This window comes from Neofelis nebulosa, chromosome 3 (genome assembly GCF_028018385.1).
Source record: "Neofelis nebulosa isolate mNeoNeb1 chromosome 3, mNeoNeb1.pri, whole genome shotgun sequence".
Lineage (NCBI taxonomy): Eukaryota > Metazoa > Chordata > Mammalia > Carnivora > Felidae > Neofelis > Neofelis nebulosa.
This window is the reverse complement of record NC_080784.1, coordinates 174116182-174135582: the sequence shown is the minus strand read 5'-3', so window position 1 is coordinate 174135582 and position 19401 is coordinate 174116182. Positions and strand designations below refer to the sequence as shown.

Below are 19401 nucleotides of genomic sequence, written 5' to 3'. Positions count from 1 at the left end.
TTAAACATGTATATAAAAAATCCCAGTTCATGGTCTACAGGATAACGTTTTTAGATCACAGCAATTTGCAGGAAAGTGGGAAAAAGTCATTTTAATATTAAACAGGGCTGACTGTGTAAATAAGCATGCTCAAATTTATCACTATTATTTTTTTTTTTAATGAAATTCTAAAACCAACAACAAAAAGTACTTTCAAAGTAATGACTAAACGGTTGGGTCAATGTCCTCTAACACAGCTCATGGTCGTAAGGTTCGCTTGAAAGTCTCTGAGCAGTGAGATTCCTGTGGCTTTCCTCAAAACAAAAATAGAGAAAAATATTCATTTCTTTGACAAATATTTAAGGAGTGATTTTTTTTTTAAGTTTATTTATTTTGAGAGAGATAGAGCATAAGGAAGGGGCAGAAAGAGAGGGAGAGAGAGAGAATCTCAAGCAGGCTCCCCACTGTCAGCAAAGAGCTGGATGTGGGGCTCGAACTCAAGAATCATGAGATCATGACCTGAGCCAAAACCAAGAGTCAGACACTTAACCGACTGAGCGACCAGGCATCCCAGGAGTAATTTTCATGTGCATTTTGTCAAACTAAGGTTTTCAGATTTTAAGAGACTATTTTTTTCCCTAAACTGCTCAGAGGAATTATATGTATATTATTTGCAACAACTAAACCCCTTGCCAGTGTGAGAGCAAGATATTGAAAAAAGATGATGAAAAAAAAAACAGGTGTTCCCATTTTAAAGTATCCTCACAAATCATCAGTGTTAGGTCAGGTGTTCCAATATGCGGCTTGGGAAATAAAGTCATAAAACAGCAAGTATATATTATGGATCCAAAGATGTAGTAGGGAGCCTAACACATAAAATAACAATATAAGGGTGCCTGGGTGGCTCAGCTGGTTGAGCATCAACTTCAGCTAAGGCCAGGATCTCATGGTTGGTATGTTTGAGCCCTCTGCCTTGGGCTCACTGATGTCAACACAGAGCCTGCGTCAGATCCTCTGTCCCCCTCTCTCTGCCCCTCCCCTGCTCACATTCTCTCTCTCAAAAATGAATAAACATTTATTAAGAAAGAAAAGAGAGGCACCTGGGTGGCTCAGTCAGTTAAATGTCTGATTTCAGCTCAGGTCATGATCTCATGGGTTCGTGGGTTTGAGCCCTACATCTGACTTGGTGCTGACAGCTCAGAGCCTGGAGACTGCTTCTGATTCTAGGTCTCCCTTTCTCTAACCCTGTCCCACTTGTGCACTCTCTCTTTCTCAAAAATAAATAAACATTAACAAAAATTTTAATTAAAAAATAAAATAAGAAAGAAACATAAACATAAAACCCCATTAAAAGAACAAACAAAAAACCCAAAACACAACATTTCCTACGTTCTAATGGAGCTCAGTAGCTCAGGAATGTTCTAGTAGGTCTTAGAGCAGTGACCAAAATCGACAACATCCCACCATATGATGATAACTATTTGTTAGCATTCTGGTTACTATATTCCAGACATTGATATTTGTAAAATAGTTGATCCCCAAACAACACAGTGGTAGGGACATTGACCCCCCGCATAGTCAAAAATTCATATATAAGTTTTGACTACAGGAGACTACTGTAGACCGAAAGCCTTACTGATAACATAAAGAGTTGATTAACACACTTTGTATATCTTTTCATGTTAGCAAATGTCTCAGTTTACTTTTCTAAAACAATACTACAGACAGGGTGGCTTATAAACAGCAGCACAAGACAAGAAATAACAAGCATTAGTGAAGATGTGGAGAAAAGGAAACCCTTGTGCACTATTGGTGGGAATGTAAATTGGTGCAGCCATTATGGAAAAAAGTGTAAGGTTTCTCAAAAAAAAAAAAAAAAAAAAAAATTAAGACCAGAATTACCAGTACATGATCCAGCAATTCCACTTTTGGGTATTTATCTGAAGAAAATGAAAACACTAATTTGAAAAGATATATGCACATCCATGTGCACTGCAGCATTATTTTCAGTAGCCAAGATATGAAAACAACCTAAGTGTCCACTGATGGATGAATGGATAAAGATGATGGTGTGTGTGTGTGTGTGTACACAGAGACATAAAAAGAATGAAATCTTGCCATTTGTGGCAATCCAGATGGACCTTGAGGACATAAGCTAAGTGAAATAAGTCAGAGAAAGACAATAATCTGCCTTATACGTTTAATTTAAAACAACAAACCAAGCTAATAAATACAGAGAATAGATAGGTGGTTACCAAAGATGGGTGGTAGAGGGTGGGCAAAATGGGTGAAGGAGGTCAAAAGGTACAAAATTCTAGTTATAAAATAAGCCATGGGGATGTAATGTAAAACATGGTGACTATAGTTAACACTATATTGCAGATTTGAAAGTTGCTAAGAGGGTAGATCCTAAAATTCCTCATCACAAGATGAAAAATTTCTTTGTAACTATGTATGATGTTGGATGTTAACTAGACTTACTGTGGTGATCATTTAGTAATATGTAAGTATCAAATCATTTTGTTGTATACCTGAAATTAATATAATGTCAAATATACCTCAATTGAAAAAAAAAAAAAAGGATGGAATATATTTCCTCTCCTCTTGAACCTAAGCAGGCTTGTGATTGCTATCATCAAAGGGCTGTATGCAATTTCTTAGGCCAGGTCACAAAAAGTATCCAGCTGCTGGGGTGCCTGGCTGGCTCAGGCAGTAGAGCATGTGACTCTTGATCTTGGGGTTGTTGAGTTAGAGACCCATGTTGGGTGTAGAGATTACTTAAGGAAATTAAAAACAAAAAAAAAGTATCCAGCTGCTGGCTGGTTCTCCCCCTTCCCTATCCTCCCTTGAGATGGATACTTAACCTTGGAAGCAAGCCACCACACTGTGAGGAAGCCAAGCATCCATATGAAAAGGTCGTATGTAGGCTGGGAGTACTAGGTAGGGTTTCAGTCTACCAGTATCAGCTGCCAGACAGTGAGTGAGTGAGCCTCCAGATGCTTCCTGCTCCCAGCCTCTGAGTCTTACAGCTAAGAACCCAGACATTGTGCAACACACATGTCATCTCCACTATGCTCTGTATGAACTCCAGACAGAGTTTGTCATCTTAATAAAAGGTTTTATACCACTAAATTTTTGAGTAATTTGTTATGCGGTCATACAACTGGAATAATATAAAACAAATGTTAACAGCTTATATTCAATAAAGAAGCAATGAAGCATTGGAAAATATAGGGAGATTTTTATTTTCTCTTTTGACAGTATACTGCTTGAATTGTGTGCCATAAGGACATGCAACCATTATTTTATCTTTTTTTTTTGTTATTATTTTCAACATTTATTCATTTTTGAGAGACAGAATGCAAGCAGGGGAGGGGGGCAGAGAGAAAGGGAGAGGCAGGATCCAAAGCAGGCTCCAGGCTCCAAGCTGTCAGCACAGAACCCGACGTGGGACTTGAACCCACAGACCATGAGATCATGACCTGAGGTGAAGTCGGATGCTTAGCCAACTGAGTCACCCAGGCACTCCCATATAACCTCATTTCCTAATTGATAAACTGAATTATACCTCTAACCACAGAAGGACTAACTAGTCTTCCAGTGCCTGGATGATATTGATAAAAAATATTAACATTTGAAAGTAAGAAATTGACTAAAATTTCCTTTATTAACTAAAATAAAACCCAGAAGTTAATCAGATGATTAAAAAAGGCTTTTTTTTTTTTTTTTTTTAATTTTTTTTTTCAACATTTTTTATTTATTTTTGGGACAGAGAGAGACAGAGCATGAACGGGGGAGGGGCAGAGAGAGAGGGAGACACAGAATCAGAAACAGGCTCCAGGCTCCGAGCCATCAGCCCAGAGCCTGACGCGGGGCTCGAACTCACGGACCGCGAGATCGTGACCTGGCTGAAGTCGGACGCCTAACCGACTGCGCCACCCAGGCGCCCCTAAAAAAGGCTTTGTACCACATGGAAGATGCTAAATACTATTATTAAATTGGGGATATATACTTCCCTACTTTTACTTTTTTTTTAATGTCTGATTATTTTTTGAAAGAATATATTCATGTATTATTTCAATAAGTGTTTTACAAAAATTAAAATTAAAATTAAAATAAATAGAGGCGCCTGGGTGGCTCAGTTGGTTAAGTGTCATACTCTTGATTTTGGCTTGGGTCATTATCTCATGACTCATGAGATCAAGTCCCATGTTGAGCTGACAGTGCGGAGCCTACTTGGATTCTCTCTCCCGCTCTCTCTCTGCCCCTCTTTCACACTTATGCATGCTCTCTCAAAAATAAATAAATAAACATTAAAAATTTTAAATAAATAGAAAAAGATACTAGCAGTAGATATATTTGCTAGGTAGACAGGTTTCTCAAGAAATTTCTCAGGCACACACATTTTTCTTCCAGGAAAAAAGCCAATCAATCTTAATGTAACTTATTTAAGTACAGTGAACATTAGCCACAATTTACAGGGCCTTCAGGCCTATAATGAGGACTCTGACCAAAGATGTCCCAGATCACATGCTTACAATACTCTAATACAAATACAACTTTAAGTAAATTAAAATTTTAGAGGTTTCAGTTGCACTGTTTAGATGTGAAATACAGAGCTCAACAAACCAAAAAAGGGATTATCTTATTTCAAATCTTAGGTTACAACAGAGAGCAGGAAAAACACAGAACATGATCCAAGTTCACATTACTAAATCTATCTGTTCTCTCTTTCTGGAACTCCTATCATTAATAGAAGAAATTTTATGCCAAGAGACAGCCAGTCAAGGAGAACAGAGAAAGAAGGAGATATCAAGGGAGCAGAATAGGGTGAAACCAGAATAATTCTACAAATGGCTTCAATGGGAATGGAAAAAGCCCCCTGCAGGCTGTTTTTATTGTTGTAAGGAAATACTAGTCATTAAAAAAAAAAAAAAAAAAAAAAAAAAACACAACTAAATACAGTTGTTGTAAGGAAGTGCCTTTTTTTTCTTTAAAGAATACTAACTCCACAAGGGCACACACAAAAAAATACCACACAACTTTAAAAAATGACTGATTTATAATGAGATTACAATTTTGTGCTGGCATCTTTCTACACAGGTAGTAGTATTCTACCATATCAAGAAAAATCCATACTTATCACTAAGCATGTTTCCATATTAAATCAAGTAACGTAACATAGCATAACTTGATGAAAAGAACTGATTTTAAATGAAAGAAACTCACTGTATATATATTTTTATCCACTTAAAATAAGTCTTACCAACAAGTATTTAATGAGTAAAGCATTAATTATGAAAGAAATAGATTGTAATGTCAGAAAATGCCTCCTTTTATTAATGTTTCTGAACATTGTGGAGACAAATAGAGACATGAACACACTTAGCAAAGTACAACTGTGTTATGAACCTGTGTGTAACTCAATGATGTAATTAAGTCACCAGAAGGACACCTGCCAAGTGAATAAGCAAAGCTTTGTCATGAGCACCCCAAAACGGGCACTCTTTGTACTGCAGTCTTATCAACCTTAAATGTAAATGCAGCTTATAATGTATTATTTAAAACACTCCTATAATACAACCGGAGATATAATCATTTGCTTTTAAAGTCCACACTATAGATAAACAATAAAATAAAAATCAGATTTATATTCTTTATACTGGTACAGCCTAAGAGTTAAACAATCAAAATTTACATAAGCACTGATGAGGTAATAGTAAAAAAAGCACTGAATTGTTGTTGTAGCCATTTTGCCTTAGGAGACATACAAGTTTTTTTCTATTTTTATATATTTTTTATATGCTGATGAGAAAAAAAATCTACCAATTTAGAAATCAAAGAATTAAGAACAAAAGAAAGTCTTATTAGGATTACTGAAGAGCTAGGGGCACCTGGGTGGCTCATTTGGTTCAGCGTCCCACTCTTGATTTTGGCTCAAGTCATGATCTCACAATTCATGAGATCAAGCCCCACGTGGGGTTCTGTGCTGACAGTATGAGCCTGCTTGGGATTCTCTCCCTCTCTGCCCCCTCCCCATGTGCTCGCGCGTGCTCTCTCTCTCTCTCTCTCTCTCAAAATAAATAAACATTTTTTAAAAAGAATTATGGGAAAGCTAAACATAATCTTTTCTTTTCAAATCATATAATAGTATACTCAAAAATTTTATTCTTCAGTGAAAAAAGTCTGTACTACATATTGTGTATAATTTTACTGCTTCTAACGCCTTTGAAGTAGCTTACAAAGTTTTATCTTTTTAAAGTTTTACTTAAGTAATCTCTGTACCCAAAGAGGGGCTTGAACTCACAACCCCAAGATCAAGAGTTGTATGCAGAGGTTTTTTTCTTTAAATTTTTTTTAATGTTTATTTAATTTTGAGACAGAGAGAGGCAGAGCATGAGCGGGGGAGGGGCAGAGAGAGAGGGAGACACAGAATCCAAAGCAGGCTTCAGGCTCTGAGCTGTCAGCACAAAGCCCAATGAGGGGCTCGAACTCATGAATTGCAATATCATGAACTGAGCCAAAGTCAGATGCTTAACTGAGCCAGCCAGGTGCCTTCCAAGTTTTATTTTTAAGGTTATTTGATTAGGTAGTACATTCACAGTTTTAAACTGTACAAATACAGTGAAGAGTCTCTCCTTCATTGCTTTCTTCTATCCTCCTAATGCTCCCTTGATCACAAATATAGTGTTTTTAAAGGTGCTTGAAGGAGACCAACTGGCAGCAGCAGAACAGAACAGGGCACTAAAGAAATAGTACAAGGCAAGGGCACCTGGGTGGCTCAGTTGGTCAAGTGACTGACTCTTGGTTTCCGCTCAGGTCATAATCTCACAGTTAGTGGGTTCAAGCCCCACATTGGGCTCCGCACTGGCAGTGCAAGACCTGCTTGGGAGTCTCTCTCTCTGTCTCTCTCTCTCTCTCCCTCTCTGCTCCTCCCCTGCTTGCGCCCTCTCTTTCTCAAAATAAATAACTTAAAAATTTTATTAAAAAAAGAAAACAAAAGAAACAGCACAGGGCCTAGAGCTAAACTGCCAGAGTTGAATGTGCCTCTGCCACTCTCTGTTCAGCTCTGACACCTGGAAAGAGTGACTTAACTTCTCTGTACCTCAGTTTCCTCATTTGTAAAAGGAAAACTTACATCATGGGCTTAAACTAGTACCTAGACTAACTTGAAACTCCTCAATATAACCATTATTATGAGCTCCAGTATACCCCTTGGAAACCATTCCTATGTATTTACAAACATATACTGACCTACACACACACACACATCCCCCACATGTTCTCACACTCCAACCCCACAAAGGCATCTCTATGGCTTTCACTATCTTTTCTCAGATACTTCTAAAGAATGTTTCTTCTTGTATTTATAATAGTTTTTGTGTTCTCCGTTGTTCAAGACATAAAGGTCCATATTTTTTTGATGAATTCTATCTTTTGTCAATATTATTTCCATGTTCCACTTAATTGTTTTGGCTTTGAATTATATTGTGTCTAAGATTAAGAGTACTGCATTCTTTTGAGATAGCTTTTTCCTCACTCCTTTATCACATGCCTACTATATATATATATATATTTTTTTTTTTTTTTTTGAGAGAGAGAGAGAGAGAGACAGGCTGGGGGGAGAGAGGGGCAAATGGAGGGAGGGAGGGAAAGAGAGAGAGCGAGAAAGAGTCTCAAGGAGCCTCCATGCTGAGTGTGGAGCCCAACTTGGGGCTCAATCCAATGATCCTAGGATCATGACCTGAGCCAAAATCAAGAGTCAGACACTCAACTGACTGAGTCACACAGACACCCTAGTAACTGTCTTCCTTGTAAATAGCATTTCAAGACTCCAATCTATCTCTTTTATCAGGGGATGAGAACCCACTCACACATAACATTTTACTTGTGCTTTCTATGAACTACGCTTCTCTTCTTTCTTCTTGCCTACCTTCATAAGCTTATTTGGGTTTCCTCTTTTTTTTAATGTTTATTTATTTTGAGAGAGTGCATGCACACGAGTGGGGGAAGGGCAGAGAGACAGGGAATGAGAAGGAATATCAAGGAGGCTCCACGCTGTCAGCATAGAGCCCGACACAGAACTTGAACCCACAAACCTGTGAGATCATGACTTGAGCTGAAGTCCAGAGTAGGCCTCTTAACCATCTGAGCCACCCAGGCTCCCCTCCTTTTTTTTTTTTTTTTTTAAACTCTACTTCTCCCCCCATCATATGTTCTCCAATGTGTCAGTACCAGGGCATCGTGGATATCTGAGAGGCAGATCTTCGATTGTTGTGACTGGCTTACATCCCACATGACTTTCAAATGTCCTGCCACCTATAAATCTGAGCCTTTAATCTAAGTCCATTAAAAAAATAACAGCAAGATGTTTTTTGGTTAGCTGACACTAAATTACCAAGGAATTTAACTGGAATTCAGCATTTAAATCAAAGGAATATTATACTTAGTTTTGTTTACAACTTTACAAAGAATTGTTCACCATTTCAGAAAATCATGTTGCTGGTGATATTTAAGACCAGGACAACATACTTATATGAAGCTGCACTTATAGCCATAACTTGCACAATGATTTTTCATATTAGACACATCTAATTATTTCATCTTGTCTTTGAATGTAGCTAGCTATGCCCAACCACACTGTGGTCCTCTTATTTTCTTCAACTGCTTTCTTGTTTTCCTCTTTATAGTTATTAAAGGATCAGGATGGTGACAGCGTATACAGCTTTCCTTATCAAGGAAGCATGCAGGCAGGCTAGAGAACCTCTTAATGCTCAAAGTAGGGAAAGCTTCATTCTAAGGCTTTATATATAGCACATTTCATTTCTGAACCAGGTATTCTTTCTTTTTCTTCCTCTTTTATATCCACTAAAGGTCTGGGGTTACTCTGGCTTCTCTCTTGATCCTCAACATCCAACTAGAAGCCCTCCCCATGAATATTTTCTACTTTTCTTAGAAAGCAGTAACCTGGTTTTAGCCGGTAGCAAAGGCCTCAACCAGTCACCTTACATTCCATGGAGGAAAAAGATACACAACATATCCAGCTACCCAATAGACTCACACCTTGTCTTTTTACTCCTAACTGGAAGGTTTTTGCTTTTTGTTGTTTTAATTTTTATTAGTTATTCATGTATACAATTCAGAGTTAAATAAACACTTTTTCAAGTCTGTTCCGGAAAAAAGCAGTTCCTCATTTCTGCATACCTATTTCTCCTCCCATAGAGGAACGACTTTCACCTTTTAGCTGATTATTTTAGTATTTACCTCCATGTCTTTATAAATATGCATTATTGCTACTTCTTGATTTTTCAGTTTTAAGCAATACCCATTGATTCACCAGTACAGCATAGGAAGACCTAGTTCTCTCTTTTCTGAACCCAACACACATGTACACTCTTCCCATCTGCTAGTAATTAAATCATAAATTGATTTAGCTCAATAGTTTTAACATTATTATGACTATGTAAATGCTCTTCACATTTGAACCATGTAGTAAATTATAATTACTTTTTCTTTTCTGTACTATTTTCTGTATTTCCTTAAAGTTAAATGTTCTTTTTTCCCCCCATTTACTTGGTTTTCTAGGACTTTTGACAACTTGTTTTCAGCTTTTTAGATCACAAAATGTCTCGACTCACTAGGTGTTCTATCAATTCATCCTCCTGAAAAGTCTCTGCTAGAGCTGTGTGACACCCTCTCAATGAAACCAGCTGTCTTGTATCCACAAACCTGACGCACAGCTATCACCTTGGGATTTCCATTCACCATTATCCTGGAAGTTACTTTTGCTTCTTGCATGTGCTAGACCTCTCACTTTCTACACTCAAATCTTAGTCTCCCTCCTTGGTTTATGTCTTCATCTTGGTGAAAAATAGTTCATCCTTTAGCACCTTTCTAAGTAATGGTACATGAGATAGGATTTTTGAAGATTCTCTCCTATTTGATTGACACTTTGGTTGAATACAGAATGCTGGATTTGTAATAATTTCCTTTCAGAACTTAAAGTCTTTGTGCCAATGCCTTCCAGTTTCGCTATTGAAAAGTCTAAAGTCTTGACAGTATTGATCATTTGTGTGTGACCTGTAAGAGGCCAGAACTGTTAGACAAAATGAGCAAAAGGGAAGAGTGGGGTGGAGAAGGGACAGATCATGTAGGGCTATGTAAATTTTTTTTCACTTTAAGTGTCATTCAGGAGTTTGAGGGAAGGAGAACATTATCTGTTTTATCGAAAATAGATCACTTCAGCTGCTGTAGTGAAAACTAAACTTGCAGAAAGTGGGGCATGGCAAGGGGGTGGAAGCAAGGAGACTCATAAAGAGGCTAATTTAATAATCCAGGCAAAAGCTGATGTAGACTAGAACAGGATGCTGCACGGAAAGTGTGAGAAATGTCTGGATTCTAGATATATTTTTAAGGTTGAGTCAAAAGGATTTGTTTCTGCATTAGCTATGAGGCTGAAAGAGTAAAAATTGACACAAAAGGTATTGCCTGAGCAACCAGAATAATGGAGTGAATAGAAGAGACAAGGAAGTTGAAGCCTGGGGGCAAGAAAAGAAGTCTGGTAATGCACATATCACGTGTAAGATGTCTACTAGTTATCTAAATGGAGATGCTGCATCAACACTTGGACATACGAAAGTCTAGAATTCAGGAGCAAGCAGCTTCTTGGCTGCCCTAGCTCTGCAGCACGACTTTGGCTCCCTCTTGTTTTGGCACTTACCCTCCCTTTGATCGTATTCATTTTCCATGCTAGGTTCTCCAGTGTGAGCCACGTACTATCCTTTTAATAGGTCTTTTTCTGCTTAACTCAGTCAGAACTTCTATAACCTATAATAAAGAACCTTAACTGATATCATTACTAAATTAGGAAAAGAATTTAGTTTTAAATTGTGAATGAACAGCACTTTATTAAAATGGAAAGGAAACAATGGTAAAATCTTAACTGATCCTAAGCTGAAAATGTCCCTTGGCAAAGCCCACCTATTTCCACAGAATAGGCAAAACTAAACTGCAGTCCAGTACACAATTAATAATCTAACCATAAATAATCATTAAAATCTCTAAGTGTTCCCAGGTTTTTACTTGCTATTAGCACCTTAAATTCTCAGAATTTGATAATACTCTAACCTACCAGAAAATCCAATTTGGTTATACAAAGTAAAAAGTAACAAAAATTCCAAATTAGAACCTAAAATTAATGAGATCTACTCTATTGCAAAGATGAGTTCAATGTCTACTTTTAGAAAGATGAGGGTAATAAACCTCCGCTCTGTCATCACCAATATATACCCATGAGTTTTCTGAACAGGCAGACATCTAAATTCTGGTAGTTACAACTAATACAGAAAAATTATACCATCAGATAAACTGCTTTTAAATATAGACTGGGGGGTTAGACTTCCACAGAGTAGTTAAGATAAAGGTACTAAAAACAGGTCCTCTGAAGTGTAAGAGTAGAAGATAACGAAAGCATGAGAGGTATAAAAGCCTAGTACAGTATGAAAGAGTGCTGACAATGTTTAAATGAAAAAAGATTCTTTTTGTTAAATAACCCTTTTCCTGAGTATATCATAGAAGATACAGAAAACTATAAAAAAAAAAAAAACCCTCTCACCTTATATTCTACAATCCAGAGATAAACACTGTTAACACTGACAAATTTTCTTCAAGGCTTTTTTTCCTATGCACATGTATATATACGGTGTGTGTGGGTACAGAAAAGCAAGATGATGCTAAATGCCATTTCTAGATGTTGCCTTTATTCATATCACATGTGAATTTCCCTTCTGTTATGATGTAATCTTCAAAGACATTCTTTTAAACCTCTGTATAAAATTCCAGCATATGATCAAACCATGATATAACCACTACTGGCAGACATTTAGGTGGTTTATAACTTTCACTACTAGAAATAATGCTATAGTAAACAGTATTACACATTTCTGAATTTAGAGAAGTTAGAGACTTCATTGCTGAACTTCTGAAGTTAGAGACATTATTTCTGAATTTCTGACATTAGAGACGTTGTTTCAAAAGATACTCTTTCAGTTTAGAAAGTACTTAATATCGATAAGGTAGGTATGGCCCCAAAATGCTGCTTGGAGTTTAAATAAAAGAAGAAATAAAAACTATAAAGCACAATTCAAATTGAACAAATGTCTATCAAGCCTAATTAGCAAGTTTCCTCATTGAAATCAAGTGAGTTTCTCCTCCCTTCTGGAATCTTCAATACTGCTATCAGGAATTTATACACTAGCAGATCACCCATCCAGCATCACCCATCAGTAATTTACATCATGTGAAAATATCCAGCATAGACTAAAAAATGTACACTGTACACTTTTAAAGGTTTGTAAAATCTAAAACCTATTTTCACATAAAGTACTTCACACTAGGATTGCTATCAATAATGTCCCATCAGGTATGAATGTGCCCATTAAAAACAAAACAAAACAAAGCTAAACATGAGTTTTCCTGACAACCTACTGAAGAGAAAAAAAATGTACAGGGGATCATAAAGAGTAGGACTTAGTTTTAGTCATCTCTAAAAAAAAAGCAGCAGACCTAAGAGAAAAAAGCATAATAGATACGATGTTAAAAATAAAAAGATGACACTAAGAAAAAAAGAGGTAGTAACTCTTATTAAAAACTGATCTCCTGGGGCGCCTGGGTGGCTCAGTCGGTTAAGCGGCCGACTTCGGCTCAGGTCATGATCTCGCGGTCCGCGAGTTTGAGCCCTGCGACAGGCTCTGTGCTGACAGCTCAGAGCCTGGAGCCTGTTTCAGATTCTGTGTCTCCCTCTCTCTGACCCTCCCCTGTTCATGCTCTGTCTCTCTCTGTCTCAAAAATAAACGTTAAAAAAAAAAAAAGAAAAAAGAAAAGAAAAACTGATCTCCTGGGAAAATTTACCAGTTAAATTACAAGTCTATTTTTTGTGCCTAGCATCACATGTGAAAAAAAAATTTTTGCCTTACCCTGAAATTTAGACATAAAAGCTATCAGCTATTTAACATCATAAATCAGAGAAAATATTTTAAATATTCTCTCCGTAGACTCATCTATTTTTACATCAAGTTGTCAGAGATATAACATTCTTATTTTATTTCTATAACCACAAGTCTTATTAATTTTATAAGTTCTTATTTTATTGATTTCCCTGTAAGAAATTTTTTAGGATCATAAGTCCTAGCATATGTTGACTCTAAAAGGAGTATCATTCACAAGAAACACACTTCTGATCACTACATACAGACACTGAGTCCGCGGAAAACCTGCTTATTAACCACCAACAACTCAAATATTTGAGCAAATGTTTGTTCCTGCCTTTATTACCTGGTCTATGATAATATACCTCTTTACAAGAGCTTTCTAGAACAACAAAATGTTATGTCTAACATAATAATAATACAATATACTTTATTGTTAATAGTCAAATTTCTTCTTTGGTACATAAAAAAAGTATAAAGTCCTGTATTTAATACATAAAGACTCCTGTATTTAAGATTATAGAGACTAGGAGAGTCTTAAAAACTTTACAAATTCAAATCTCACAACAATCAATTCAATGAGACTATCTAAAGCATGTTGTTCAGAAACCTGCCTCTGTCAAATAATTGATTTGGACTTGGAAATGCTTTACATAGAAATTTTTATTCTCATGCCATTTATTGGAGTAGGATTTGAACCATGTCACAATAGGAACTATGACTTCATAGCAGTTTATCAGGTAAACAAGCTCCATATAGCTGAAGACTATATATTTGTTAATATAGAACAGAAAAGGCTACACACAAATGTGTCACCTTCCCGTGATGGTGATTTCACCAAAAGAAATCTACCATAAATAAAAGGTAGCAATCTGTTTTTTGTTTTTTTGTTTTGTTTTGTTTTGTTTTGATCTCTAATAGAAGAATTGCTGGCAAGCACTTTAACCACTATGACTTAAACCATTGTGGAATTTCAATTATGAAATAATTTTAGTGACCATCAGATGAAAATTCTCCAATAACCAACATTCCCCCCCCGCCCCCCACCCCCCAAAAAACAGGACAGAAGGGATACAGTTCAATTCTGAATAGGACCATCCCATTCATCTCACCAGATTGATCAGCCTTCTCATCGCATGTTCATGAGAGCAAACACATTCACAGGGATCAAATCCACCTTCTGCCATGATTTCCCAGTTTAACTTGACTGTTTAAATCTAGGAGGAAGGAAAAAATGTTGTAAGACTACTGTTCAGTTATTCTTTCCCTTAAGCTATGAAAAATTCTTAATATAACAGGTCTCTTAACTAATAGTTCTCTTAAACTAAGGATAGTTCATATTTATTATAAACTATGTAATTTATGAATCCACACAAATGGTTGCCTACCTGTTCTGCCATCAGACTAATTTCCTACAAATGTGAATGTCTTCTGATGTTCTATACTGGGCCCTCCTGTGAAACAGATGATGCCAGAGTCCTACTCTGCTTAATAATTTAATTCTTTGTTAGCTATAGTACTGCTATAGAATAAATGTTTATGCCCCTGCTAAAATTCATATTGTTAAAAAGGAGACAGCAGAAGTGAAATAAATCAGTCAGAGAAGATATCATATGTTTTCACTCATAATTGGGATTTGAGAAACTTAACAGAAGACCATGGCGGGGAAGGGAAGGAAAAAAAAGTTACAAACAGAGAGGAAGGCAAACCATAAGAGACTCTTAAATACAGAGAACAAACTGAGTGAGGGTTGATGGGGTAAATGAGCGATGGGCATTGAGGGCACTTGCTGGGATGAGCACTTAGTGTTGTATGTGAGTGATGAATCATAGGAATCTACTCCTGAAGCCAAGAGCACACTGTATATTAGCTAACCTGACAATAAGTTATATAAAAATAAAAATTAAAAAAAATAAAAAGGAGATACCAGGCAACAAAATGGAGTCACTTGTGCTAAACTCCATGTCAGCAAGCCAAGTCCTAATAACCTATCTAATCACAGTTTCAACCTCCCCCTACCCCGTCAAGAATGGTAACCTTTAGCCAGTCAACATGGAATTATCTCACTAGTCAGCACTAGTGAGATAATCCATCCACAAACCCCTTCCATTCCCTGTAGGAAGGTGACCTTGCCTAAAACAATGCATTCTTTGCTAATAATTTCCCTTCTCCACCCCCTTTCTGCCTTTAAAAACCTTTCCTTTTATACAGCTTGGTGGAGCTCCTTGCTATTTGTTACATGGGACACTGCTCAACTCATGAATTGTTGAGTAAAGCCAAATCTTTACATTTACTCAGTTTAATTTTTGTTAAAGAATTTGGTGAAGGCAGCAGGACTAAAGGAGACTTCTGACATCTTTGGGGACAACAAGAAACATAGGTGTGGTACCCCATGAAATATTCAAGTTTACTTTCTTTCTAGCCATTTCTGAGGGCCATCACGGAGTTCTTGTCAGTTCTGAGCTCCGTACTCTTTGCTGAGCTCTTAAGCTAACTGGCTTTCCAGTCCAGGGCTCAATGGGTCAGCTTGAGCTGGCACACAGTTCCATCTGAAGCCTGAGTCCCTACCTCTTGGCTCAGTCCACAATGTTTGGAATACCCTTCCAGTTCTAGTCTATAGTCTCCACTTACTGGGATTTGGTGGTTTAGTCTTTTCCCCAGTTCCAATCCACAGTCCCCATTTTACTGGAGTCTGCTGGTTTAACCCATGCTAGGAATCAGTGATGGTACGTACAGCCTTCTCTTGGCCAGTCTATGGTAACATGTTATGGTTGCCGCTGCTATGTTAGGGTGCACATGTTTGTCTTATTTTGTATAGATAAGGGCTATAACTAACAGGAATCACATTTAAAAAAAAAGCCACAGGGGCGCCTTGGTGGCGCAGTCGGTTAAGCGTCCGACTTCAGCCAGGTCACGATCTCGCGGTCCGTGAGTTCGAGCCCCGCGTCAGGCTCTGGGCTGATGGCTCGGAGCCTGGAGCCTGTTTCCGATTCTGTGTCTCCCTCTCTCTCTGCCCCTCCCCCGTTCATGCTCTGTCTCTCTCTGTCCAAAAATAAATAAAAAAAAAAAATAAATAAAAAAAAAAAAAAAAAAAAAAACGAAAAAGCCACAAAAATTGGTGGTGGGCACTGGCACAATACTTCAGAGCTGTTAGTGTATTCATTACCTAACTCAAAGACTCTGACATCAAGCTGGTCACAGAACAGGTTGGGCTGACTCTAGGTCACCTGCCAAACTCAAGAAAACTTCTGTGCAACGATGTATACCGTACAATTACCAACCCAGAGGCACATCCCTTTTAGGTATTAGCTCAGCTCTGAGAAACCTAAACTTGGCTTATGGGATCCTTAAACTCTAAACAGTCAAGCATATTTCCTTCCGGCACCTGTGCTTATTTTATGCCTAAGAACTATGGTCCAGAAGACACAAATATTAATAGAAGTGGCAAAATTTTGCGAAGATTTTTTGTGTCCTGAGAACTTGGCTTGGTAACCATCAGATTGGCAGCCCCAAAATATGGCCAGACATAAATGTGGGTTACACCCCATTTGTGACTAGATATGGCTGCACAGAAAAGGCGAGTTAAATTCTAATTATGGCTAGGGTCCTACCAAACTGCTACCAGTTGTCAGAGGAATTACAACCTAGAATTACAATGGCCATTATGAGAAATGTTCCAATTAGATAAGAGCATTTAACAAGTGCCTTTAAAAGCAAGGGCTTCCAAATCAAACAGAATGGGATACTACTTTAATTGGTATGCAGGAGACTCCAAAAGGCTTCAAAATTCCAAAATAGCTTCATTAAAAGATTTGTTATAAAAGGCTAGTGAAAAATTAAAGATGTAAAAAGTACTTAAAAGCAAAAAAACTGATATAACTCTTACTGTTTTCCTCTATCCTCCTTTATTTGAATATTCATTCTAGTACTCCTCTGAGTTGCCTTTATGGACCATAAACAAAAGTCTGCCAAGTTAATGACCTTTCAGTCATTCCCATACCTGACCTCAAAGGAGGGCTCCTCTCAAATGGGACTCTAAGAGATTTTCTGGCAAAATGCTACATTATTCTCTTAAATAGCCAAATAAAAACTAACATTAAAAATAAAAAATCTTGCCAAATTCTGGTAAAAAACGGAGCTACAGATGGGATCCTGGAAAAACTGGAAGAAGCTGGCTAAGGATGAACATTCTCATTAGAGTCAGCACTCTGAGATCTGTCTGTAGTACCCAGTAAAAAAAGGAAAATAAGTTACCTTTTGCACTTTTGTTGGGAATCCCTCCCATATATCCAAGGGGGAGTTACTCAATATGGCAAGAAATGTTTGCTGTTTGTCCCAGATGAAAACTGACAAGACACCTAAAAGAATTTTTAAGTAGCTCTGTGACTGGAAATAGGCTAGATTGAAAGCTGACATACAGAGCCTGTTAAGAATGTTTTTTTAGGCCTCCTCCCCTAAGCTAAAATGAAATTAGGTACCCAGAAGGAAAGGAAAAATCTTTTAAAGTCTTTGTAAAAGTCTTTACTAAAAAAAAAAAGTGTAATTAGATGGGTAGATCAACCTATGATGTCACTCGAATTGCAACCTCATTCTTTGAGGAATTGAAAGCAATTGTCTACATCTTACACATCTTAGCAAAATTAGAAATGCAGCTCTAGAGGCAATTCAATGTTCACCTATTCCTTTTACTAATTCTAAAACCTCCTTGTTTAGCTCCTATATATTTATTTATCTCTTATTTACCAAAGTCCTCAGGGGACCTGAATTCTTCCCCCATGCCTTTAAGGTGTAAATATAGGGGCGCCTGGGTGGCTCAGTAGGTTAAGCATCCGACTTCCGGTCAGGTCATAATCTCAAGGTTTGTGGATTCAAGTCCCGCGTCAGGCTCTGTGCTGATAGCTTGGAACCTGGAGCCTGTCTTGGATTTTATGTCTCCCTCTCTCTCTGCCCTTCCCCCACTCATGCTCTCTCTCAAAAACAAACATTAAAAATTCTTTTTCAAAGATGTAAATGTACATACATTTTTAAATAAGAACTGTCTGTTTAAAGACAGTTTTTATTTTTATTTTACTTTGAGAGAGAGACCATGTGGGCAAGTAGGGAAGGGGGAGAGGGAGAGGGAAAGAGAGACTCCCAAGCAGGTTCTGCACTGTTAGCACAAAGCCCCCAATGTAGAGCTTACTTTAAAAAACAAAAACAAAAACAAAAACAAAACACAGGGGTGCCTGGGTGACTCAGTTGGTTAAGCGTTGGACTCAATTTCAGCTCAGGGCATGATCCCATGGTTGGTGGGTTTGAGCCCAGCATCAGGCTCTGTGCTGGCAATGCAGAACATGCTTGGGATTCTCCCTCTCTGCCCCTCGCCTGTTAGCGCTCTCTCTCTCAAAAATAAATAAAAACATTAAAAAATTAAAAAAAACAAAAACAAAAAACAGCTCTGTTTAACTGGCTTAAAAATAAGTGCTTATGGGGGCGCCTGGGTGGCTCAGTCAGTTAAGTGTCTGACTCGGTTTCAGCTCAGGTCACGATCTCACAGCTTTGTGGGTTCAAGCCCCACATTGGGCTCAGTGCTGGCAGTACAGAGCCTGCTTGGGATTCTCTCTCTCCCTCTCTAGCTGCCCTTCCCCCACTCGTGCTGTCTCTGTCTCTCTCAAAATAAATAAACAAAAAAAATTTTAAAAAGTGCTTATGAAGTACTTGTAAATCTCAGAAATATAATAGAAGTGAACCCAAGTGTTTTTCAAGTTCACATGATCTAGTTCAATTTTCAGTATAAAAGCCAGTTAAAGTGTGTTGGTTTAATTTAAAGCAGGCATGTCCTTAGAGTTATCAGACTAAATACAAACTTTTACTCTGCCTGAGTTTACTAGTCAAATAAGTTCATTTTATCTCTCACAAAATTTGTCAGCTAAAAAAACATCTTGGGGAAATGGCTGGTCTTGTCTAAGGTCTAATGGCTTTTGTGGGTAATCTAAACATAATTGTTAAAAACAATCAAATAGATGTTAAATAGAATAAAAAGTTTTAGGTAAATTTTAGTTTCTCCCAAATCTTTTGGTAACCCGAAACCTTAAAGTTTTATTAAGTTAGATGATAATTTAAGTTAAATTCATTAAATATCCAGATCATTTCCAAATAAGATAAAATACTGAAACACTAATTACTGAACATAGGTTTATTGATTTTTTGGTTTCATTTTACAGAGGAACTAAAGATATTTGGGGAAAGCATGTTTCTAGAAATTATAAAAGTACTTATTTAAAAAAAATTTTTTTATAGAGAGGGAACGTGCACACACACACATGTGTGTGTGCCCAAGTGAGGGAAGGGCAAGGGGCGAAGGAGCAACAGAATTTCAAGCAGGCTCTGCACCCAGTGCAGAGCCCAGTGCTGGGTTTGATCTCACAACCATGAGATCATCACCTGAGCCAAAATG

The 19401-nt window shown here is 37.5% G+C and overlaps 1 protein-coding gene across 2 annotated transcripts in view; it reads right to left on the bottom strand.

Moving 5' to 3' along the window:
* SMIM14 (small integral membrane protein 14) overlaps nt 1–19401 on the bottom strand; it is a 79183-nt gene that overhangs the window by 31277 nt on the left and 28505 nt on the right. For both annotated transcript variants that reach the window (XM_058722802.1, XM_058722803.1), the window contains exon 2: nt 14078–14182. In XM_058722802.1, the coding sequence (XP_058578785.1) occupies nt 14078–14152 (75 nt within the window). In that variant the 5' untranslated portion in view covers nt 14153–14182. The remainder of the gene's footprint in view (nt 1–14077; nt 14183–19401) is intronic.